General features: G+C 37.4%; 1 protein-coding gene across 11 annotated transcripts in view; it reads left to right on the forward strand.

The window, feature by feature from the left end:
* ANAPC10 (anaphase promoting complex subunit 10) overlaps positions 1-23,886 on the forward strand; it is a 32,915-nt gene extending 9,029 nt beyond the window's left edge. For all 11 annotated transcript variants that reach the window (XM_018926911.3, XM_009101344.4, XM_018926904.2 and 8 more), the window contains 2 exons: positions 98-218; positions 23,500-23,886. In XM_018926911.3, the coding sequence (XP_018782456.1) occupies positions 98-218; positions 23,500-23,730 (352 nt within the window). In that variant the 3' untranslated portion in view covers positions 23,731-23,886. The remainder of the gene's footprint in view (positions 1-97; positions 219-23,499) is intronic.
* Positions 23,887-24,698: the final 812 nt, after the last annotated feature.

The following is a 24,698-nucleotide window of genomic DNA, read 5'->3' on the forward strand; positions in this document are numbered from 1 at the left end:
CAGAACACCTAAATCCTTAGTTATTGCAATCTAGCAACAAGCTCATCCTGATTATTTTTCTTTATGATGCTTACATAGCTTGTGTTGCTTCTTGCAGAAGAAAAACAACAGTGAAGACCTTATGTATTTATGCAGACTACAAATCTGATGAAAGTTACACTCCAAGCAAGATCTCTGTCAGAGTAGGAAATAATTTTCATAATCTCCAGGAAATCCGGGTAGGTCAATGATGCTTTGCATTCTGTCTTAAAACAGTTCTCTCTTGTTAGGACATCTGATGTAATAAAGTGGTTTTTGGAGGTAAAATATGGCATTGTGTTGAAGGGGAAAATGGCTGGGTTTATTTTAATATTTGCTTTTAGCTTTTATCTTGTAAATTTAGTAGATTGGTTTCTGTTATTTTTTATCAGACTCTTTTTACCAAATATCATTATAATTGAATATGTTCATAAATTAAGTTTTACTTTTGAGTATTGTTTCTATTTTTTTTTCTTTTTAATACTTGACAGTTATTGAGATGGAAAAATTTTAACAATATGAAGCAAAATCCAATTTTCTGTTCTTCAGATCATTTTAAAATTTTAAATGAGACGGAGTTGTAGTGTTTTGTTAGTGTTTTATTTATTAAAGTATTAAAGTATAGTATTTTTAATGGTGATGCTTCTAGTCAGAACTGTGATAAGACGTGAATTGCTTTAAGTGCTTAGTTTTTGCCTACCTTTTGGTTAACAGTAAAAGCAGATTTGCAATAATCCATGATCTTGGTAGACATCCACCTTGGAAACTAATCGGGTTACTTATAAGCAGGTATCTTTGTTCATTCTTAGTCAGAGTAGCCTCATGTTTCAAATTCCTCTTCTCTGGAGCTCAGCAGTTACTGGCTGGTATTATAGGAAGGTTGAACTTAGCAGCCTTATATGGCAAGTATTTCAATAACAGAAGGATTGGTATGATGAGAAAAGGGTGGTGCTAAATGGTGTCTTGAAGTTTTACTTCTGGGGTTTTTATTTTTTTTCACTTTGTATTGTTGGGACTGAAAACCAAAGTCCCAAGAGGAAGTTGTAAGTACAAAGCTGTAGATGCTGTGGGAGTAGAAAACAGTGTAGCTGAGATCTGTTAGCATTATGTATTTATCTATATCCTTTCAATGATTTGTGATGTTCTCTCAAGTTTTGATTTACACTTTTATCCTAAATATTAAATGGAAGGCTCTTAACATATTTTATTTTTCTTTAATTATTTAAATATTCTTTTGGAATAAATAAATCATCACATTATTTTGACTTTCATCAGCTGTAAATTCTTTCCATCTTCCTAAATTTTATTGTAGCAATTTGGGAGCTGCGCAGTATCTGAGGAAGGGCAGCTGGATCCTTTCACCTGTTAGGCTGTGGGTCAGTTTCCCGAGTATCCACTAGATGTCATTGTTGTCCTTAATGATCACTTTGATTTTTGCACTTTTATCTGCCCTTTCAATAACTAAATGATTATTGTCCTTTTTGTAGTCATGCTTAGTACAGCACTGTACATCTCGCTGCTTAACTTAAGTTTTCCATACAGTGGTAAACTCCTGCTCTTGAGGGTATGTGTGTGATTAATGTATTAAAGATCTGTAAAGCAATAAAATGTATAACAAGTGTATTAGTTTTTTCCAGTGTCTCAGGCAGTATTTCTTTAGCTCTTTTCTTGCCAAACACGGGATTCTATGCATAATGTATGTAGTTAAAAATGGTGCTTCTATATGAAACAAGTTACTAGCATTTTTTATGGTATATATGAATGTGACTATAATATGATGCATGACAAAGTAATTCTTATGCATACCACATGCTCCTGTGCTTTTTTTACTTCCAAACTGAGGATAAGATATGGTCACGCTTCTTATTAATGAGATACAATATTCTGATGCTGTAAAATGCTTGTGACTGTCATCACCATGATGTTACATGTTGCTATCAATTTTCTTATTTTCTAAACTGCTTGATACTGTTTCTTGAATCTTCCTTCAGTCTTGAAACTTTCTTCAGCTTCTCTGACACATGGGGAGGTTATTAAAGCAGTGTGAACTGTTATGAGCTCTTTACAGAAATCTGCTTAATTATAGAGTGATTCCATTGGCTTCAGTACTGATTAAGTGGGTGGAAAATCAGGCTAAAGCATTTTATATTTTTCCATGGATGCTTGCCCAGCTCATAGTGTGTAATGAATGTGTTTTCTTTCCTAATGGTCTAATTTTCAACACAATGCAATATGCTGTTGAGCTAAACTTTGTAACAAATATAAGATCAGCTTTAGTTTGTATTCTAGTATGTAGGCATATCTTGTTTGGAACCTAAAATGAATTTATTTTCAGAATAAAAGGTTTCTTCCCCCTTGTTTGTACCCCATTATAAGAGTGAGAACAGAACAGCCCTTGAAATCCGGCAGGATTATTCCCTTGCTCACTGCAGTTAAGGTGTGTGCACCCAGCCTTCTCTCATGGCATTTAAGTGCCATTGTATCACAGCTGTCAAGCTTGGAGAGCAAATATTTTCTCATTTGCAGTCATGGAGGTTTCCCACATGATGGTACAAACAGTCTGGATGGACCAGATAGTCTGTAGAGGCATTTTTGGGACATCATCCAGACTCCTCAGGATATGATTTAAGTTATTACACTTTTTCATTGTATGAAAATAACTCGCTGCAAAGGATATGAGTGAAATGCTGTCTGTGAGAGATCTCTGGTCTTGTCAAGTGATGCTCACCTGTTTATTGCATTTTACCTCTCCAAAACATTTAGATTTTTTGCTGTAAGGAGATTAAGTGTTTTGATGCTAAGTGCAGGCGATATTTCAGGGTATAATCTCAATCCATTTATAATATATATACACACGTTGTATCTGCTGTCAGTCTATAAAGTAGGATTTTTACATAGACTCAGGTGAAAGCCCTTTACTCTTAATACACCTTTGTTGCCAAAAGTATGAGGCCTTTGTTTTAGGTTTTTGTTGGAGTTTTTTGTTTGTTTGTTTGCTTTTCCTTTGGACTGCTGTCTGGTTTGTTTTCAGTTTTCTTCTATCCCTTTTGGCCTTGCCTGGTGTTCTGTAACCAGGTGCAAGCACAGCAACCTCCCTGGTGGCATGGAGTTGTGGCTGAGCACCACGGACAGGGCTCCTTCTTCACTGTTTGAAGAGATTCTGCACTGGAGAGGGGAATTACCAACTGGAGGAATGCCCAAGCTGGGAGGCTTTTCCAAGAGGTAGTTTAGGAAGTGACCCCAGTGTAATGCCTTTACTACTCTGGTGTCCAGTGACTGTAGTGAAGAGGTTGGACTTAACCAGGCATTTTCTGAAATCCAGCACTGAGCAATCTTTACCAGTTTTCTGAATGTGGAATAGACTTAGATCCTGAGGAGTGAGGACATGCTGGCTCATCATAGGGCTGCTGCAAGGTAATCAACCAAGAAAATGTGATTTCTTGTGAGTCTCTATTCAAACACCTCTATGGTGCATTTTAAACTGCTTTCCACTGAAGGTGAGACAACTCTAAAGGAGTTGTTACTCCATTAGATTCCTGACTAAGCCTCAGGTACTTTGGGTAGAAACCATTCCTCTGTGTTCTATGTTACATTCAAGAAAAGAGGCATTTCTGACCCCTGATTATTCCTTGGGTTCAGGATGTCAATTAAAAATAGTCAGACTGCTTTCTGCAAACTACTCTTGATGCTAAGAAAAGACTGAGTAAACTTTAGTTTTATAGAATTTCTATCTTTCCTGTCTGTCTCTAGGATGTTCTGTAAGCACAATAATCACACCAGTTGTTCATTTTGATAGTTATCTTGCTGTTAATGCTGGCTGAGTATAGATTTGTTTCATCAGAATGCACACAGATGCACTGTTCTGTACATCTAAAGTTTACTGGTGGTGGAAATCTGCAAAGCAGGGGAGTAGAATGCTCCACTGGTATTGGTTACTTATTAAGCCTTGCCATGGGTAGGAATCAAATTTGAGAAAAAATGTTATTTCCATTTGTACTCTGTGCAAATTTCCACCTTCCAGCAGAGGATATTTTGTGAATCCCCAGCTGAGATGTTCATATGAACTCATCTTTACAAAAAAGAAGGCAAATTAAATGGTGTAACATCACTGTTCCCTGCCAATATCATCATCACTGTAGGTGATATGACCTTTTCATCATGCATGGGTTTATGGAAATAACTAATATATGCTTCAAACTGTGGAAATTATAAACAGGATTAGAATTTACCTGCCCTTTGATACTGTGGAATGGTAAGACATCAGAGCAGAGCTTACTGTGCAGTCATGAAAAGTGCAAGTATTGAAATAGCCTGTTATGCATATGAGGTGTGTGTATACAAATAGGGAGGCCCACATTAGAGCTGGTAGAACACTGGATGATTATTTTGGCCCACACACTATAAGATTGTTAAGCATTTTTATCTTACCTTGTTATGAAGTAGTATTTTAAGAGAAATAAGCATCTCTTCTATAGAGGAAAACAAAACATGTTTTTTATGCTGTGGTACATATAAAAGATATTTTTTCTTTTGTGTCTGAGTGTTCAGAAACAAATCTATGAAGGAACATTTTCTTGCCCCAGAAGGGCTCAATTAGGCAAGGGTACCTTAAAGAGGCCCTGTATTTTCAATTCTGTCAGTCTGACTTTACTCTCTGAAGCAGAGGAAAAGCCATGTGAAACAATGTGGCAACAGCTCTATGGAAGGCAGGAAGTTGATGAAGTACAGAGCTTTCCTCAGGGGAACTCAAGTACAGAGGGCCTAGGAGCTGATGGAAGCCTTGAGTGTTACATATGTGTGAAAACCTCTCCTGCACTTACAACCTTTTTCGTGATTCTTCGTTTAAATTCCACTATGGAAAAGAAATTGGAAAATCTACACCCTCACAGTAAAGAATTTCTTGCTAACATCTAATCTAAACCTTAGTTTAAGGCCATTTCCCCTTGTCCTATCATTACATGCCCTTGTAAAATGTCTCTGTTCTTCTTTTTTGTAGGCTTCCTTAGGTAGTGGAAGGCCACAATTAGGTCACATTGCTACCTTCTTTTCCTGTAGCAAGTGTTTGATTACCTTGTTCCATCTCATTTCTGTAAATCCTCCTACAAGAACTTCATGCACAAAGATTTCCCCCAAATCTTTGTTTTTTAAATATTTTACTTCCGTAAAAATCTTTCTGGTACTAGTGGCTTAAAAATTCAGATTTTTAAAACTGTGTGTTATCAGTGCAGGTAAACTGTCCTCCAGCATGATGGGGGAATTTTTCATTGGCTTTGCAAGCTTTCACTATTGTATTCTAATTACAATTCTTAAAACAAATTCTCTAGTGGACATGAACAGGTTGCACATAGTGCTCTGTGTGTGAGGGGACGGAGCCAGATGCTTGAACTTTTTATATTGAAAGCCAGCTGCAAATTTTGGTGAACACATTCTCTAGCACTCTTTTGAAGTATGTAGTATAATAATACTGTTGTAGAGTAGTAATTGTATTAGGGGAAAAATTGCTGGTTTTTCTTGATAGTTTCTTACCTTCTCTTATATACCTGAAAGATTTATGCAGGGAAGTCTTCAGTAATGGAGATCAGTGTACCAATAGACCAACCCCTTTACCATTTCTAATTAGTATAAATGAAGGATCTCTTTTTCACAAGAAGATATTGTTATGAAGGGAGTACCTGTATGGCAAATGGAACTCATGTATATGTTAATAAAAGTTCTGTGAGAGGAGGGATTCTGGCATTTTTTCTCTTTGCACATTTTGCCAGTGGCACGGCCATGCTGTTCATGTACAAAAACTCTAGCTAGAGCTGTGGAATAGTCCTATTTTTTTTTCCTAATTTTAACTCTACCAACTTCTGCAGCTGATTTACACACACGCACATGCATACACATGCATACATTGTGCTTCTGGCTTTTGTGAAAACTCTTCTTGTAGCCTTTAGCCCTTAGTGCTACATATAGCTTTGTTTCTTTTAAACCATGGCTTTTTCTTTTTAATGCCTGGATACAGCAGAGATGCTGATCTTTCTCCCTTTGATAGCATTACCAAATTTTTAGAGCTCTTAGAGTGATCAGTCAAATTTCTATGTTCTTTAGCTTCTAGGAATTGGTCCATATATGTATATTGATGATATGTAGATATGATATTTAAAACAGTAGCCCCCATGCCCTTCACTGCCTGAAATTTCCAAGTTGTAATCAAACTTATGTGCTATCAGGCTGAGGGAAGAAAAGCATGATTTTCTTTTACATGCTCAAAATGTAGTGAAAATCCCAGTGGACAGTCGTGTTTACAAGGGTAACTGTCTGCATTCAATTGTGGGTTATAAAAGTGCTTGCTTGAATAAATACACAGAGCTATCAGACAGAACAACCAATAGTTCGTTGGACTAATTGACCTTGTCAGTAGAATAGAAACACTTGCAAATAAAATTCCCATTGCCAGCAAAGTTGCAACTGAAAACCCCTGAAGAAACTGTGTATATCCTCTAACTATCTTGGAATGCAATGATTCAGGCAACAGACATGTGCAGTGGGAGGGGGCAGGAGGGGGGAATCATTAACCAAGAAAGTTGTACATACCAGCAGTTTTCAGTGGACTCCTTTTGCAGCATGAGGCTGTATGCATTCCTCAAGTCATTAAGTAGCTCACTTTCTATATTCAGAGTTATGCTTTCTACCAGTTGTTACTACTTTTACCATCCCTTGGGTCCCCCTGTATGATTTGTTTTGCTGGTCTGCTTTTATTATAATGTAGCCTTTTCAGAAAAGGCAAAGGTGTTTGGCTGGTAACCACAGCATGTTGTAATGAGGGTGGAGTGTGTTTGTCATTCTGCAGCAATGGTTGACTTCCATGAATGCCAGTGTCTATAACCACACAGGCTGTGGCAGTTTATCTTTTTGAATATATTCAGATTGCATAACAGTGGAAAAGAATCATAGTAAATATCAGAATATCTGATCTTCCAATAAAAAGCACGATGGAACCATTTTTTTACTTTACCCAGTGATGAGTCATGTATCTTCCCATTAAAAAAAGGAAAATATTTCTCTCCAGAAATAAGTCTTCACAAGTGAATTAGTCATATATCAAACATTTCCTTTTAAAAGTTTGGATAATGTCACACAGGTGGAAGTAGTATGGAAAAGAAAAAAAACAACAGTGAAAGACACAACAGACTTCACTGTGTACTATAAAAACATGATTTTATTTTGGTTAGAAAACAAAACAGGAAAAATGGCATTTGGAAAATAAAGTCTGAAAAATGGTCCAGTTAGCTGCTAAATAAACTTCAGAGATGAAGGTTTAAAAAAAACCTCCACGATTTGTAAAAGAGGTGGGGGGAATAGTGTATTTCACCTTAAGTAAGGGACAATGTGTAATAAGGGATTTTGTGGTTTTACAGCTCGGTGCATGTGTTTGAAAGCTGTTCTCTCAGCAACGTGGGTGGCAGGTTATGCTACCATATAATGTATTGTAGTTGGCTCTCCACACTTGTCAGGGTTAGCGTTCAACCATTCGGAAAATTTTCCCATTGTTCTATCATGTGAACCAAGGCTAGTGTTGAATTCCCAATAACCTTCTGCAGGAAAAAGAGGTTTAATTAGAAAGTTTGAAATTTGATTACTTCTCTTATTGTCTTAATGCACTTCTCTCTAATTTAGGTGCTTATCTGCAAAAGCAATCAATTTTTGCTCAGGAAGATGAAAAACAAACTTAACTTTGTACTGCAGTTGCTTCTACAATTTAAAAAGAAAACTTGTATACTCAATTCTGTCTTTCTTCAGCATTAACACTCTATTTCCATCTTAAACATGTTTGCTTTAGATGGATCATAGCTTTTGGCAGCTACTGCATTTTTAGCAAATAATACTGTTTCTAGTAAGAGTTGCAAAAAAAAAAAAAAAACTTTGTGTGAGGTCCTTGTAAACTGAACCTTGGGAACGTTATGTTATTTCTGTATTTTCCCTTCTTTTGTGCTTCTTCTCTATTTGTGTCATGGTTATAAATTACATCGTTTGAACTAGAGAATTAAAAACATTTCATTTTGTGATTCCTGTAATTTTAAAAAAGAGAATGTTTGTTTAATGTGTATTTCTTTCTCTTTTTACCTGTTATTTCAGAGGCTGGCACACAGAGAAATAAGCAGTTATGGTATTGAAATTCCATTGTGCCAGCACCTCTGGGGCATAATCAAAAAAACCCAGAAAAATCGCCTGCTGGGTTGTATGCAGTAAGCTTGTGTGAACATCAGTGTCTGCTGTTCACACATCATTTTTTACTGGAAGTTCCTGTTGGAATAAAGGTTCTGTGTTTGGAGAGTGCACAGGGATACTTGTTGGTCAATGGTTTTTCAAAGTTTGTAGGGATTTCTAATTAGAGTTTACCAGTGTAGGCTCACTAGATACTTCTTGCAGATAATCATTAATGTTTCAGAAGAAAGAGAAGCAAGCAGGGATTTGGCAACATAAAAATTGTAACAAGAAAGATCTGGGTGCTCTTCTATTCTTTTAAGCTCTTGAGACTGAACATGGGAGTGAGTAATAAGGTGGGTGGTTGGAGGGGGAGGTGACAGCATGACAGGAGACACTCACATACTTGGTATCCCTACTTCAATATTTAACCCTTACCCTTCCTTCCCCTCCTTTTTTAATGCAAGTGTGATGTCTAGTTGACATTTTAAAACATCCAAGTGCCTCCAGCACTACAGCTTATGGTGGGTGTCTGATGCTCATCTAGAACATCTTCATGGTGCTCAGTCAGGTGAACCCCCTCAGCTGATCAGAATTAATTTGAACTGTGGTTTACAAAACATGTGATACTGTGCACTTGCAAACTGGAGCATGTAGCAACATCTACTTTATCTCTTGTGTTTGATTTCTCTGCACTTGGAAAGAAGGATGGAGACCCTGCTAGGCAAACTGTTTAATGCAGCTTTTTACTTGGGTGTTTGAAGGAGTTCCTTCAAGCAGTTCCTTCATAAGGTTTCAAGGTTTGAACTAGAGAAAATGAAAATCTTTGTTGGCTGGCTGTATCAGTTATTGGCTTTTGGGGAAGTGGACTCTAGACATCTGACCTTGCAGTTACTTAGCAGAGCAAGGAGGTAGGTACTATTGAAGAAACTGTGTGAAACAAGGGATGCTTCTTTGATCTCAAGAAGGCAGCATGTTAGGAAGGAGATCTTGGAAAAGTGCAGCAGACCTGTATTTGGAAGGGAAATTATATTTTTCTGTAGTAAAGGGCCCTGCATTGGAATTGTTAAATAAAGAGCTGTTTCTTGATCTAATTTTTCTTCTTCTTCTACCATACCACATTCTATAGTCAGGCTCTTTCCCATTCTATAAGTTCCCTAGGCCTGAGTAATCCAAAATTATCTCCTAGTTTTGGATTCCAAATGTGAAAACACTGTGGGAGTCACGCCACCATCTTTTGCTTAAAGAATGTAAAAATCATCCTTAAATTTGTGTCAAAGCTGACAGTGAGATGCTGCTCGCTCACTCCTGCTTTCCTCTTTCTGGAGGGGTTGCTCACCCCTGGGGAACTTCTTACACTTTAAGCAATTTTTTCTATACTGTGAAATAGGATTGGGAGGATAAAGTCAGTGAATTATAAACAATCATGTTTGATTTACCTGATTGCCTTCATATACTTAACTGTGGAGAGTAATCTTGGAGGGAGCACTAGATATTTTCAAAAATTAAGAAGTGCTAAATACATGCAGTAAGGTCAAATCCAAGACTGATTCTGATCTCTCTGGGTGCTCCTACTAACATAGTATTAAAATCCTCCAAAGAGTAAAGCCAGCTGTCAACATTAGTTTGGTTTAAGCATAAGAAAAGATATGAAAGAAATGGGAATTTTCTTGGATACATTAAGAAAGTTTTATCCTGTCATCTCAACTGATGCTGGTCAGCTGACACAGCACACCTCATTTTCTGTTTCAATTGAACAACTTGTAGGCACCAGCAGCTGGAAACCTCCTGTGACTGTGTTCATCACCCTTTGCCAAACCAGCAGTTTGGCAGCAGGGTGGAGGGAGGAAGTGGCCCCAATTTAAAAGAATATAGGAGCCAATTTGCCCACCACTTATTATTCTCTGTATGTGTGGCTTCCATGTTCTAATACCTTTATTTGCACCCGTACAAATGCAGTCACACTTGGCTTTTTATAGTACATACTGCCTTGTGGCAAAGCTATCAGGTATTGCTATTAATTAGGATTAAAAAAAAAATCCAAACCAAATCCATTAAATGCACTGGATGTGCCATGCTTTGTCAGGTCAGCACTAAAAAGAAACAACCAAAAATTTCCATAAATTCAGGTAGAAATAAAGGAACAAATGTATTCTGTGTAGGTATATGGGGCATTTTTATAATTACCATCAGCCTATTTTTTTTTTTCTTTTCATTCTGAAGCCTAGCATTCTAATGGAAAGCTGAGATTATTCACAGTGTCACTAGGAAAGTAGTGCTGAAAGGAATTCTGTTGATGTGGTAAATAAAAACAATCCTCAGTGTTCAGGAGAAAATGCTACCTGGCAGATGGTAGAGATCTAGGACAAATCCAGGGTTCTGGACCATAAGGCTCAGCTGCTTCAGAACTGCCACCATGGCAGTTCTTTCCAGAGGGAGGTCTTGCTCCTGTGATTACTGAAATGTTATTTTGGTCAGAGATCACATGTCTGTGTGCAGCTTTGATGAGAACACTGCTACACAGGGTCTACATTCAATTCTTTGCTGAGTTTTATTGGGTGGGAAGGGATTGAATGTGGTGTTATCCTGTTCCTTATCTCAAGTAGTGCATGGAAATGTTTCTAGAGATATGAAGTATAAATTTATTTCTTTCTGAGGGCTGTTCTCTGTCTTAATCTGTCATAAGATAACCAAGATCATGTGTTTGAATCGGAAAAACCTTTCCCAGGCTTTTTCCATTTTCCGTGCAAACACGCAGGAGAGGGTGGAGTGAGAATAGTAATGTATCATATGTGTCTGGCTTGAGGGCCTGTGCTCTCTATCTGCCTTCATCCAGTTCCTAAAGTAGGTTTATCTAACAGTCCTATTTTATTTCAGAATGAATTCTGGAGTGTTTTATGTCTCATGTCAAAGGAATGTTATCAAATTCTGTTTTTATTGAAGCTTTTTATGAATGCTGTTTTCAGTCACAGTTTTTGAGTGAATCATGTGGCATAGCCCCTAATATGTCTTTTTAAATTATTATTTTTCCCCCCTCTGTATTTGTCAGAGATCAAATTCAACTGAGTATGAAGAATATTTTGGATTATTTCTACTAGCAAATGCAGATAACTCTAATTTGTTTCTCTTAGTTGAGATTAGTCTATTACTTAGTAAGATGATGTTGATGCACATCATTTTTACCTTAGTAAGGTAAAAATCAAATCATGTTTATTTTTTCATTGTTTCAAAAAGAGTTGCAATTCAGTATCAGAAGAAATGATGTAGGAAAAATTTGAAGTAGGCTTCCCTCTCCTTGACCAGGTCTGTGTTGTGATTATGATGGTCACCATTTGTAACAGAGGGTTTCATAAATCAGCTCTTGGTAAATCTGGCACTGGTAGGGTAGGAACTTCTATTGTGGAATTACTGGGCTTTCTTCTATTTCTTTATACTGTCATGAGGAGTTTAAAGATTTACTTTCATAGCAGAAATAAATTAAGCAGATGAGCATATGTAGCCACAGTAGATGTACAGTAAGTCACATAGATTTGCAATCCAATTCCATCTGCTTGTTGTTGACTGCACTTTGCTAAGCAGTAAGATGACACCCCACAGTAGCTCTAGAGGACATAGCAGGCCTGCTGGTAAACAAGTTTTTAATTAACTCATTCTCATGCTTTGTTTTCCACTGCTCCCTCATTTTTCTGGAGCCTACTTAGGATGCAATTTTATTTTGATTCTTACAGAAGTCATGGTGAAGAGCTCATGTTCTCGGTCTGTAGGATGTAGCACTAAGGCTATTCCAGATGCTGTTGCAGCAAGGGACAGTGCACAGCACCTCTGAATACCCTTTTAAATTGTATATTTTTTGAGTGAATGGTGACTTGAGGGACCTTTGACTCCCAGAAAGAAGTCAAGAAATAAAATTCACATAGATTGAAAGAAGCAGAGTCTCAAGTCTGACCTCCACATAAAATAACAGATAAAAGCCTTGTGGGTTTTTTTTGGACATGCCTTCTTATTGATTTGTAAGAAAACACAAGCAAAAATAAAAGCTCCCCTGCATTTGTTACAGTACATTAAAGAAATTCTGTTTAGATGTAAAATTAAATGCTTCCATTGGGCAACAGTTCTGATTCCAGCTTTGCAAATTTATGGAAGTGTATTCTGGCTCACATAAAACTATCCAACTGAACCTCTGACAGATATATTTCTTCTCTTTTAAAGTTCATTTGTATGAAAATATATCTCCAGTGAGACATGTTTATGAATTTGGGATCTTTCTGAGATGAGACTCTGCGTTGCATTTTAAATTTGCACAAAATAGTTTTCACAACAGTCTTTTGGATTTGTTTCCAGTGAGTAAATATTCCTTGAGCTGAGCATTACACTCTGGATCCTGTGAAATGCTACTCTGCATTTGCTTATGGTGTGCACACTTGAGTAATCTCGAAGTTCATCAGGTTTTGCCCCACTTGCCTTTACTGAGCATCCACGGACTCTTTATCCAGACACAGAAATGTTTGCATATTGTACTTCTGCCAGATTTGGGGATTATTTACAGAGGTTTAGGATCTTTAAATTCCTTGATTTTTGGGAGAGGTAACCCTCTGTAATTCTCAGAAACAAGCCACTTCTTTGAAACCAGGAGATACTTTCTCTTAACCCCAGTGCTTTTTGTCTCTTAAATCAACAACTTCTCCTCTTGCTGGTAAAGAATGAGTAGGGTTTTTTTTAATTTGGTAGCACTCAGGTATAATTTGTTCCAGTCTTTTCCTGACAAATGAAGTAGCTCAGGAACTACAGTCTTGTGTAACAGGTAAAAAGTTAGAGCCATGCAGTTTTATGGGCCTATCTTCTAGTAGAAGATAAGAAATCTGGTTCTCTTCAGTGTGTAGTAATAGCCCTTCTCAATGAGTGGAATGAGGGTTTTTTTTGTTTTGGTGTACTTTCTTCCCCTCACCTATAAAGAGTGCTTGAGATCTAGCAGCTGGCTGCTACTACTATGGGCTTTCTTTAAATATCATGATATTCCCTTTTTTTCTACATTTGTTCATTTCCCATATTAATTTTCTGCATTCTCTGGGAAGCAAAGTGCATGGCATGAAATGTGGTCACTAGGTTATTGCCACTAAGTTATTTGAGATGGTTTGATAGAGAATTAACTCAGTGTGGCCGGTTTTCAAGCACTTAAATCTTTAATATTCCTTGCACAATTTTTTTTTCAAATACTTTCTTTGTATAATTTAACTGTAGCTATGTCTAGACATATTTCCTGGATATGGCTAAACAATTTTCAAGGTAAATTATGACCTGGGTTTTTTTTTTTTTTGCACTTTCACACAAACATAGTATCATTCCATTATGTATGTAGGAGAAATGGGAACTGCAGACATCTGCAATACACTTTTCACTGAATTTGCAAACTTCTGCCCCTTTTTGAAATTAATTATTTCCCAGAAATGTTTTCCAGCCTTTACTTCCATTTTCAAACAATTTGTGCAGTGTACTCATAGAATACATTAATATTGTTCCTGCTTGTCCCCAGCAGTTCTAGTTTGAAAAAAAATCATAGGACTTCTCCCTTTATGCTTTGCTATCTTCTAGGTTTTAATGTGTTCATTCTATTTGCCTTAAGGTCCTCTTGTATAAGGCCATTGTTCAAAGCACTTGTTTCTTGCTCATAGAAAATTCTGTCTATGCACCCTTTCTTGGAAGATTCTGTGGTGTTAACCATAGAATCATTTAAGTTGGAAAAGACCTCTAAGATCATCAAGTTCAGCCTGTTCTCTTGCCTTTCATAAAAGACAGCTGCTTTGTCCCATTCTTCAGTCAGCAGTTCCATTTGTAATGCAAATTCACCTGAGCTTCAGAATGGTTTTTTAAATATATGTTCAGACTTTGCAGTAGAATGTTCCACTACTCCAGTTCAATCTGATTCTATTCTCTTAGTGCAGTTGTCTTCTCTTTCATTGCTGGTTTCCCCTGCCTCTCCTCAATAGATGGTTGAAGTGCTACTCTTCCCTGAGAGCAGCCTGACTCACCTGGAAGTTGTAGGAGATAGTCTTTGCTTTGGGTGGGTGCTGCTCTGAAGCGAGGGACTAAGATTTTGCCATCTCAGTACAGGGAAATCTTAGGGCTTTTTAGTGCTTGGGGGTGAGAATTCAAATTTATGACTAAGATACAAACTTAAATAAAAGTGTTAGTAATGTAGTGTCTTAAGTAATTTTTAAGAACTGTGTGCCCTATTTCTGTTGTTATGAAAACCTTAGTCCACATACCTAACCAGATGGGTTTTTTTTGATACTTTTCTCACTATTTTGTATTATGAGTAAAAGCTTTTGAATGCAGATGGTACTATTTGTTTGAGTGAACATGGGAAGTTGTAGTGGCTTTTGTTATGTTTGACACTTGTTTTTTTTCCAAAGCTTCTGATCAGGTAAAAGTTACTGAGGGTTTTCAAAAGCAGGTTGGTCATGATCTGCCAGGTTTCTACTTAGAAGTATCCCTACACAGTTACCTTATACACATGGGGACTTCTCCTTAGTTACTTAGCTGTCCATAAAATGAAGAAATATTGCAGTGAGATAAACTTTGATTTGAAGTGCTTCCCTAAAGGTATAAAACATTTGTTTTTACTAAAGGAGATTTGCAGTTCTTTTTAAATGTGCAATGTGCAGCATTGGCTATTTATCTTATAGTAACTTTTTGGTTGTTTTTTGCTTTTTTAAAAGTACTGTTTCTTTTTTCACATCTGCATGTATAATACTCTAAGCTACTGATAATTTGAGTTGTAAAGTACCCTGGTTTAAAAAAATATTTTAAAAGTCCCTCATTCTTCTTTCAAAATGCTGTAATTCTGAAAAGACTTGTAGCAAACCATGAATTTTCTGCCATCATTTTTAAGGCCAGACTGTCCAAATGCAGTCTGTTCCGGTATGTCTACAACTAAGATTTTATCCAATTTAGGTACCAGAAATAGACAAACTGAGGCAGAAAGCTTGTTTTGGGCTGCATTACCTGTTTTTTGATACTGTCAGCCAAGTGTCTGCCAAGCTCAGGGGAAGTAACAGGTTCACACTGGGGTCACGTTCGTGTGAAGGATTTTCCCTGATACCAGGAATCTTCTCAGAGGTGCAGTGCCCTTGCAAAGGCATGGCATTCCTGTGGGTTGTGACAGCTGTGCAGTGAGATTAGGTCCCTGTAGGAGTGTAGTACTGCACTTGGGGTGTATTTGCCTTCCCTTCCTCCACTCTTGACTGCTTCTTAAATAAGTTATGAAATGCGTTTTTCTTTAAATCAGAGATCCAAAATTTCACGCCTGTTATGGCTGATTTCAATTGTATTCCTTCTGGAGCAAGAGATTTCTGTTAAGATGGAATCTCTTAGCTGATACCAAACTAAACTTAGCTTCCTGCTGTAGGTAGAAGTTTTCCTTTGGAGTTTTAGGCCTTAATCCCATACTTGCATATATGAAATTCCATTCTAGACTGCATTGTCATTCTGTATTTGCTAGTTGGATCATTCTGCTTTTCAAAGGGACAGGGACAAGATTTTTTATTTTTATCTGAAGTTTCGGTGGATGGTTGCCACTTAAGGCATACACAGCATAGCAATCCTTCTCTGACGAGTTTTAATTTATGGATGTGTCCAGCATGAAGTGTTACGTGAAAGTTCACATGACCTCACTTAACAATAGGACTTCAAAAATGGGAGACTGAAAAGCAAACTGTCCAAGACTATTCAACATTTTTGTCCTTCTCTGAAGCAGTATATACCTCTCGAAGTATGTATTTTTGTAATGAATGTTGAGCTGTCTGTCTCTCGTTCTTCACAGAACATACTAAAAAAAAAGTGCATATGGCACAGCAATGGGAGAACAGTGTCCAGAGAGACTTTCCTAGTAAACAGTCTGTGACAAATTCCTGATGGTTTCTGCAGGTAAATTTTCTAGAATGAAGAGCTGTTTTTAGCCCCGTTCTAGAGAATGAAGTATTCAAAGACTGTTGTAAATTTTTTTCCCCTTTCCTTTTGCTTTTTTTTCCTGCCACCCAGAGTTAAGCAGACAATATTTTCTGAAATTAAAATTGAGTCAGACAGTTGTGGCTGACAATTTCACAGAGGTTGAGCATTTGGCAGGTTATTTATTTGTCTGTCAGGCTGGATGTACCTGACTATGCAAGTGCCATGAGCAGATGCAGAGGTGGGACTGATGGGCAGGGTGGTGGTTGTTTAAGTACCACGGACAGGGGCCCCTCCATATGTGTCCAGACCATCCATGACTTCATCTGTCCAGAGTTTTGTATGTGGGCAGTTCAGCACAGCCTTCACCCTTTTGCAGTCATCATTGTTTGGGATTCTTTGTCACTTGGTGCTTTTAAAAGAGCTGTTTTTCTGTGAAATCATGTCTTAAAGCTCTTTGTATTCCACAGGGTGTGCCACTGTGGAATACCAAGATACCCCATTTCCTCCATTGGACAGGAGGATTATGTGCGTGCTTCTTCACCAGAGGCTTCCCATTGTGTCTAAGACTTAACTGTTGTCCTCTTATGTGTTCATCTGACTTCAGCAGAATTCAAAGACAGACTATAAGGGCATTCGTAAAGCTGACTTTCCCTGTTAACCATTCCATGGATTAAATTTCAGCTCTTCCTAACATTATTCCTGCTGTAATATTGAAATTCTGCTTGTATCAACTGTGTGCATCTTAAAAGATATTGCATTGGTTTCTCAGCAGACCCAAATAAAAGGGTTCCTTTTTAACTGTATGGGGAAATTATAATCAGGGCACCCAATTCTAAAGAATATCAAAATGGATCAGTCACTGAGACCATTTCATGAATTTGCTGGTGAATCATTCTGCCAAATGAAGTTTAGGTTGCATCATACATGGCTCAATTGGCATCATCTGCTCCCTTCAGAAAGCACCAATTGGACACAACGCACTGATGTTGACCAGTATATTTGTGCTGCTCAGGTAATCCAAACAGGAAATTTAGAAAGCTACTATAACAATCTGTATTTGAGCATTGTGAATACTAATCCATGGCCCACCAAGGATTTGCTTTTCTTTATTTACTTTTCTTCTTTCCTGCATATTCTTTATAGCTTGATTTGAGTGTTTAGTTGTCTTTCTTTTTATTGCATACAGCTTTCCAACACCTGGGCATTGATTAATTTTTAGTGTTTTAATCTGGAGCAAAATAGTCTGAAGGAGGTTCTATAAAACTTCTTGCAAGGATCTTTTGGACCTCTTTTCAATCTTCCCAGTCTTCCCAAACGTCATTTCTTTCACTTTATTTGAACAAAGATACTTATAGGATACCAAAAGATAGAAACTTCTAGTGTTTAGAGGTTTCACTCTCTAATATAGCTTATTCTGCAACTGAACTTGTGTCTACCCATATCCACAGCTGACTCTTCCTGAGGGGATGGACTGTGTTCCTTTAGACTCTTCAGGAACTGCTGTTTAAAAGGATGGAAAACTTCTCTTGCCTAATGGACTGAAGTGAGATTTCTTGACCATTTAAGGAGGTGGCTGATTAAGACCACAGAGGCACCTCCTTAGGTGGTCATTGCTTCATCCGCAAGTGTGCTGTTCACAGTGGGTCCTTTGAGCCTGTTGCTGTGTAACCTGTTAAGTTGCTAATGTGGTGTCCCTCCTTTGGCTCACTTGGAATTCACCAAGTTTCTTTTGGATATGCTTCATTTTTTCTGCTGGAACTGGTGCATCACTGCTATTAACTGGTTCTCTTCCTTCCTAAGTGAAGTGATGGCTGAAGCCCAAGCTCTGCTACTTCATGTGTTGACAGTTCCAATACTTGGAATTATGCAGAAGCACACAGATTCTCAGTCCTGGTAACTAAATGGTAGGACATGGCTGTCATGGAAACAGGATTTTGGAAGTTAAGCTAGCCTTCTTTCTCCTTGCCAGTTGTTGTGAAAACTTATTTGGATAGCTGTAAAAAACAATGGCTAAACAGGAAAAAGCCTTTTCCTGCATGGGAAAGTTAGCGTGCTGACAAATATTTAATTTCTGAACGTAGTATTTCTTTTCCCTGAAACTTAGTTTTATAATCTGCTGCTTGGAAGAATACATTATTTATTGAGAACACCAGCTTTGAAAAGCTTAGGTTTTTATAATTAACTGTATTGTAAGAACTAGCTATGCACATAGACAAAATTATATGTGTGAAGAAGAGTCTAGCCACTACTTTGCATTTCATAGTTGGCTGAATCATTAAAACAAAAAGCAGCTTTAACAGTTTCATGAGAAAAGTAGAAGGAGTAAAATTAAATGGTGTTTGATTTCACAGCCATTTGAATCTAGTAGTAAAGTTGATGAAATGGAAATTTGATGAGGTACAAACATCTCAGAATAATGTTTCATGCTGAAGCTGTGATGGCAGCAAGAATTCTCAGCTTTCTGTCAGTACATAGGTCCTCTTCTGCACACACTTCCCAGGGGGAAACAATGAGCTGATTTTTCTTCCTATATATATTTATTCCCCTGAACTGGGAGCCCTGTCTAGAGTACATCTGGGATATGTTTGTAATTACACTAAATGTGAAACTACTTACAATGAGTTTTTTCCTCTTTATATCTTCACAAAAGATACCTTTAAAGGGCAGGAAAAATCAAGTCTTATTTCAAGGAAGAATCAAATTTTATTTCAAGGATGTTAGCCTGTTTTAAATATAGCCAAAAACTTGGGTTGCATTTGTAACTCTAGTAGGAGTAGCAGTTGGAGTTATATGCCATTTGGAGATACCACAGAATGTAAACAGAATATCACTGTGTATGGAAAAGAGGTCAATAATCAATTTAGGTAGGATTAATACTATAGAAAAGTATTCTTTGGGTAAATAACTTCCTAGCCTATAAGGGGGCTGGTGACTGTAGAAGAAAGCTCTAGTCCTGTGTTCAGTCATCTCTCTGAAGTGTAGCCTCAATTGCCTTGGTCTTATTTCCTTTTTTTTTTTAATTTTTTTTTGTTGTTGTTGTGCCGTTTGCATCTTCTATGGTAGGACACCCATTAGTTGCAATAGTAGCCTTGCCAAATATGTATGGAATTCTGTAGAACCTCTGGACTGTACAATAAAGTGAAGAAAAAGGGCTGTTAAAGAGGCTGGAGAGGAGAATTCCAATGAGAACATTAATTTTCCTTCGGCTTTCCAAATAATGTGGATTCCTGGAGTTGGGAGTATATGTCCATAGGTAAAGCTGTAGCATGGAGAGGACAGGAAAAATAAGAACGCAACGAAGAGAAAGCAGGAGAAGAGCTAGAGTATAACAGCAGCAAGGACAAGTGAGTGATTTTTCCATTTCAATTTTTATCCCTTTGTTCTTTTATTTTGACTTTCATGGTCTTCTTGTTTTCCAATTGTCACAAAATTTATAGTATTTGAAGCAAATATAAAAAAGCCACAAACCCTGGGCTTTTAGCGTATTGTACAGTAAGATTAGTCTAGAGCTGCAGGAACTGTCCTGAGTTACCAATACTTAGCTTGCACTGATTCATTCCTATGTTTTCATTTTTTTTTGAAAAAGACTTCTAGAAAAACACATAACAGAAAGAAATTTTGAATTTTTAATTTCACTCAGATGATTAGTAATAAAGCTAATTTTTTAAATTTTCTTGGAAGACTGTTTTTTTACTATGACTGAATCTTAATGATCTGCATAAGATTAAAAATATGGGAGGCAACTTAATCTGGTATTTGCTTGTAGTGGACTGATGCTATAGAGTTGAGGTGAAATAGAAATATATCTGTATATGTGTGTATCTGTATGTATATACAGTGGTCTGTGCTTTTAAAGAACGAGCTTGACTTTGAGCAAAGTCAACTGAAATGGATTTCAAGTGTAGTACTTTATTATGGATGGAGCTGCCAGTGCCATCTGTACTTAAGGCTGTGTGACCCTTTCCATTTAAAGGCTTAACTCTTGGTTACTTTGACTTTTGCCAAAGTTCAGTTCAGACAGATTTTTCCATGCAGGATATCTGCTTTGGGTTGAATTTTTTGAAAGTTTCAGCCAAAGCAGTTCTGTTCCAAGAACAAGGCTAGTGAAAAGTATGCTGTTTTGCTTGTGTGAGAATATTCTGGTGTCCTTCTTTGATGCTCCAGTGCCCCCAAGCTCTAAAGCAAGGATTTGAAATTTGGCATTAGTTCAGCCTTTGTGTTGAGGATGTGCCTTTTGCCTCCCTGTAAAAATCCACCCAAATTTCCAGACCAGTTTACAAGGCTTTGAAAGATTGCCATTTGCATGGGCTTAATAGGAATTTCTTAAAACTTCACAGTAAGCTTCCTTTAGATTCTGTTCACACTGGGAATGCTGCAGGCAGAGTAGAGCCACATATTTCATCCCACTTCTGCTTGGAGTTGTGACGGTTGGGTCTGGGTGCTGACATTGAGCTAGGAGTGGGTAGCATTGTGTCTTTTATCACCCCTGCCTCTTCCCATGTCCTGTTCCTTCTCCCTGGTGACGGACCTGGGCCCTCTGGAAACAGAAAATGTTTCACTCATCTGAAAGAGCATGACAGATGTGGAGGAGAAGAATCTGGGAGAGTGTGTGTGTCTGGTTTATACCATTCCTTTGGTCACAGAAAATGTGTGTATCATACTGGCAAAACAATACTTCCTTTTCTACTGAGTGTTCGGTTTGGTTGTGTTGCGTTTAAACCTCAGTAGTTGAGTGGGTATCGAAGTTTTAATGAAACATGTGAGCATCAATTTCAAAAAAAAAAAAGGTTAGTCTCAAATGTCAGTACAGGAATGTTAGAGAGTAGAACTCAAGAGCTTACTTTTTTCAAACATTGAAGTCTGACATTTGCATTTATTAAACTAGCCTCCAACTTCATCACAAGTGTTGTGTGTTTTATCCAAGAGGCAACTATTTGACTGGAATGGGGAAAGGGGCATATTTTGAGGATGAGTCCAGGATTTGTACGAGTAAAGGTTGTGTATTCATCTGTTAGGGAAGTTGAGAAATGTAGAGTGAGGGAAGCTGAGATTTGGGAAAATAAAGAAAAGTCTTTGTGGCTAAGACAGCTCAGTGGTGCTTAATGAATTGTGTGCTGTCTCTCCTCAGTTTCTACAAGAGGCACTCAAGTGGCTGTTCCTAGGTGGCTGCTCAGACTCTGTGTTGTGGCTGGCTTGAAAACTTGTATCCATTTGCAGAAATGCAGAACTGCAAGTGAACTCAGTGGGAGCCAAACCTCCTGTAAAATCCTGTATTGCCCTTAGGACAGTAAAAACTGGCTCAGAGTATGTGAAGTTTGACATCTGGAGCCAGGGAACCTTTTCGTCTGATTAGCCTAATGCCTCAGTTGCCAGTTTTACAGGTGAAGGAATGACTTGTCCCACCCCTGTGGAAACGCTCAGGAACAAACTGGTTGCCTTTGTAGCAGGACTGGAAAATAACATGCTGTAAATAGAACATAGAACCACCTCCTTTGATCAGGGATGAAACAGAGCCTTGGGAAATGTGCCATACTTTTATCTTTCCTACCTTTTTTTTCCCAAAGTTACTTAGTGTTAACTGTTTCATACTGATCTAAGCATAAAAATCTCAGTATCTTAGCTCTGGAACTCAAATTTTCCACTTTGAATTATCTGTCAAAATGTGTAAATGCTGAGGATAATGTTAAAATGCAAGTTTAATTAGCAATAGCCTTATAATTCTCTTCAAAACCAAAGTCACTTGACCTTAGTAGTAGTTGAATAAAATGTTAGGAGGATCCTCCTCCTCTGTTTACTATGAAGATGGAAAGCATCCTTGTTTAAGCTGTTTACTGCCACCTCACCATGATAAATTTCCCCTTTGTAAAGTTACTTCAACAAGACAGCTATTTTTTATCCACTTGTGAAGTCAGCCATGACCTGAAGTTTTCTATGGAAAAAAAAAAAAATTCAAGTTTTTTGAAAGGGACAGTGCTACAACAAATAAGTGACTGTGTGTTTGTGGAAATGTCTAGCTCCCAAAGTGAAATGATTTGCTGCTTAAGTTTAGTGAATTTAATGCTTTGGAAATAATTTGTTGGAGTGTCTGCAGCAGTGGAGAGTTTTGGGTTGTGGTTATTTGCTGTTTTTTTCTTGCTCTTTCTTTTAAGGTGGAGGTGTAAAAGATTTTTTTGTCTGCTACTTTAAGCTGAAGTAGTCATCAAACTTTTTTACTTGTTTCTTGGGTTGTTTTATCAGGGTGTCTGCTCTAAACCAGTAGCTCTCAGATGGGTCTTTTAAAAGCTTCAGCATAAACAAGGCATTTGACAGCATGTGCCATGCAGCATTTTTGGGAGAAAGATGGGAACTTTGAGCTGCTCAAAGCACATACATCTTCCTTAGGGGAACTCAGCTGCTAAGAACACCACTCTTATTTGCTTAGCTGTGTGACTTCACTTGCTAGTGGACATTGTTTTGTGTTTTGTTTTCTTTCCCCCCCCAGAATTTTTATTTATTTGTGTGCTCTTCCATGTGTGTTTTGAGCTGTGCTTTGAAGTTGGGCAGCTAGTTTTAAACAAAAGCTGTTACCATGCTCTGCATAGCATCCAGTTTGATTTCAGCAATCTGTTGTGTCAGTGATGTGGTTTAGAGTTAAAAAAATTGCTGTTCTTTGCTTGCCTTGACATTGGTTTGTGTAGGATTAAAATTGAAAAAGAAAAAATTAACATGTCACACTGGGTATGTTATATAAAAGACAAGTCAAATGTGATTAGAATGTGATTTAATGGCTGTGCAGCAATTATTAATTTGTCATGATACATTAGATGAAGTTTGAGGTATCCTCTATTTTTTCCCCTGTTACCTTCCATTTCCTCTTCCTCAGTCCCCCTAATAATCTAAGGAATTTCTGAAAATCCAGAACTTTGTGTGCATTTAGTTTCCTACATTAGTCACTCTAGTATATTGTACTTCAGAGTGCCTAGATAAAACAATTTAAAATGCATATTTTGTCATGTTTGAGCATTTTTCTTCAGTAAGAAGGTCCACTTTTACTTTCTTAAATTTATACTAAAGTCTCTATCCTTTGATATTGATTTTTATTTCAAGATTAGGGCACAAAATGAGCAATAAATTCTGAAAGGCAAAAGCAAACACAACTGCAGACAACCAAATTAATTTCCATACATTTACATGAGCAGTAAATCAGCTATGAGTATTCAACTCTGTTATTTCAAATTATTTTGAAAAAGTAACTAAAATGTGATTAACAAGACTGCTTTATTAAATGGGTTTAATATGTGATGATTTATATGAAGTATGTGAACTGTTTCTGAATGTTTTGCTCTTCTGTCTTGTTTTTGGCAGCAACTGGAATTAGTGGAACCCAGTGGATGGATCCATGTTCCTCTAACAGATACCCACAAGAAGCCCATTCGCACCTTTATGATCCAGATTGCTGTTCTAGCAAATCACCAAAATGGAAGAGACACTCACATGAGGCAAATCAAAGTGTACACCCCTGTGGAGGAGAGCTCCATTGGTAAATTCCCCAGATGTACAACAATTGATTTCATGATGTATCGCTCCATCAGATAAAATTTCCTCATGAGGAAAAATAAAGGTATTTTTTCGTGACCATATCATTGCTAAAGTATTCAGATACTTAAAGAGCAGGGTTTACTTCAGTGTAATTATATCTTTATGTTTATACTTTGTACAATTTTGAAATAAAGATAATCTTGTGTTACAGTATGTTGTAGTGTAATTTGGTTTCTTTTTCTAGGAGTCGGAGTTCTATTGTACTCTCTGAGAGAGAAAAAACAATCCAGGCACTCTTAAAATAATGTATTTGACTGGGTGGGAATCAATAATTTATTTGATATAATACAGATATTTTGGGGGAGGATTTCTTCCCCTAGTGATCATGCATGGAAATAGTTCATTCCTTTACATAAAAATGTCTCTTTAAAAAGTTGCTCTTGTTCTTGAACAGACATGATCTAAAGACATTATCAGTAGTATTTTCCTATTGCTTATGCTAATATGTTGTGTCCTTTTCTCTAGAGGGTTGTTTCTGCTCAGTGTCTGTGTGCATGGATTTAGCCTTCTGTGTAACTACAAAGTAAATAATAGAATTGCAGAATAACTCCAGTTGGAAAGGACATGGGAAGATCATAGAGTCCAATTTGCTGCTTCTTGCAGGACTACCTAAAACAAATCCATATGACTAAATGTTATCCAGATAGGATATCTGGATATCCATGTAACAGGCTTGGTATCATAACCGTTTTCCTGGGGAGCCTGTTCTAGTGACTGATAATGCAGTGAAGATGACAATGACATGGAGAAAATCAAACCTTTCCAAATTATTCAACTTAGTATATGCATTAATATAGATGCATTGAGTGTAGGTCATCTAGAACATGATAGCTGTTGAAAATAGGTGACGTAGGAATGCTCTGGCATCCTACAGCCATGTAGGAATGAATGTGGAGTCCAATGCACTTCTAAAGTACTGGGAACTCAAGTATAATACAAGTAATCTCATGGTTAGAGCACAGAAT

The sequence above is a fragment of the Serinus canaria genome, chromosome 4 (assembly GCF_022539315.1).
Source record: "Serinus canaria isolate serCan28SL12 chromosome 4, serCan2020, whole genome shotgun sequence".
In the NCBI taxonomy this organism is placed as follows: domain Eukaryota; kingdom Metazoa; phylum Chordata; class Aves; order Passeriformes; family Fringillidae; genus Serinus; species Serinus canaria.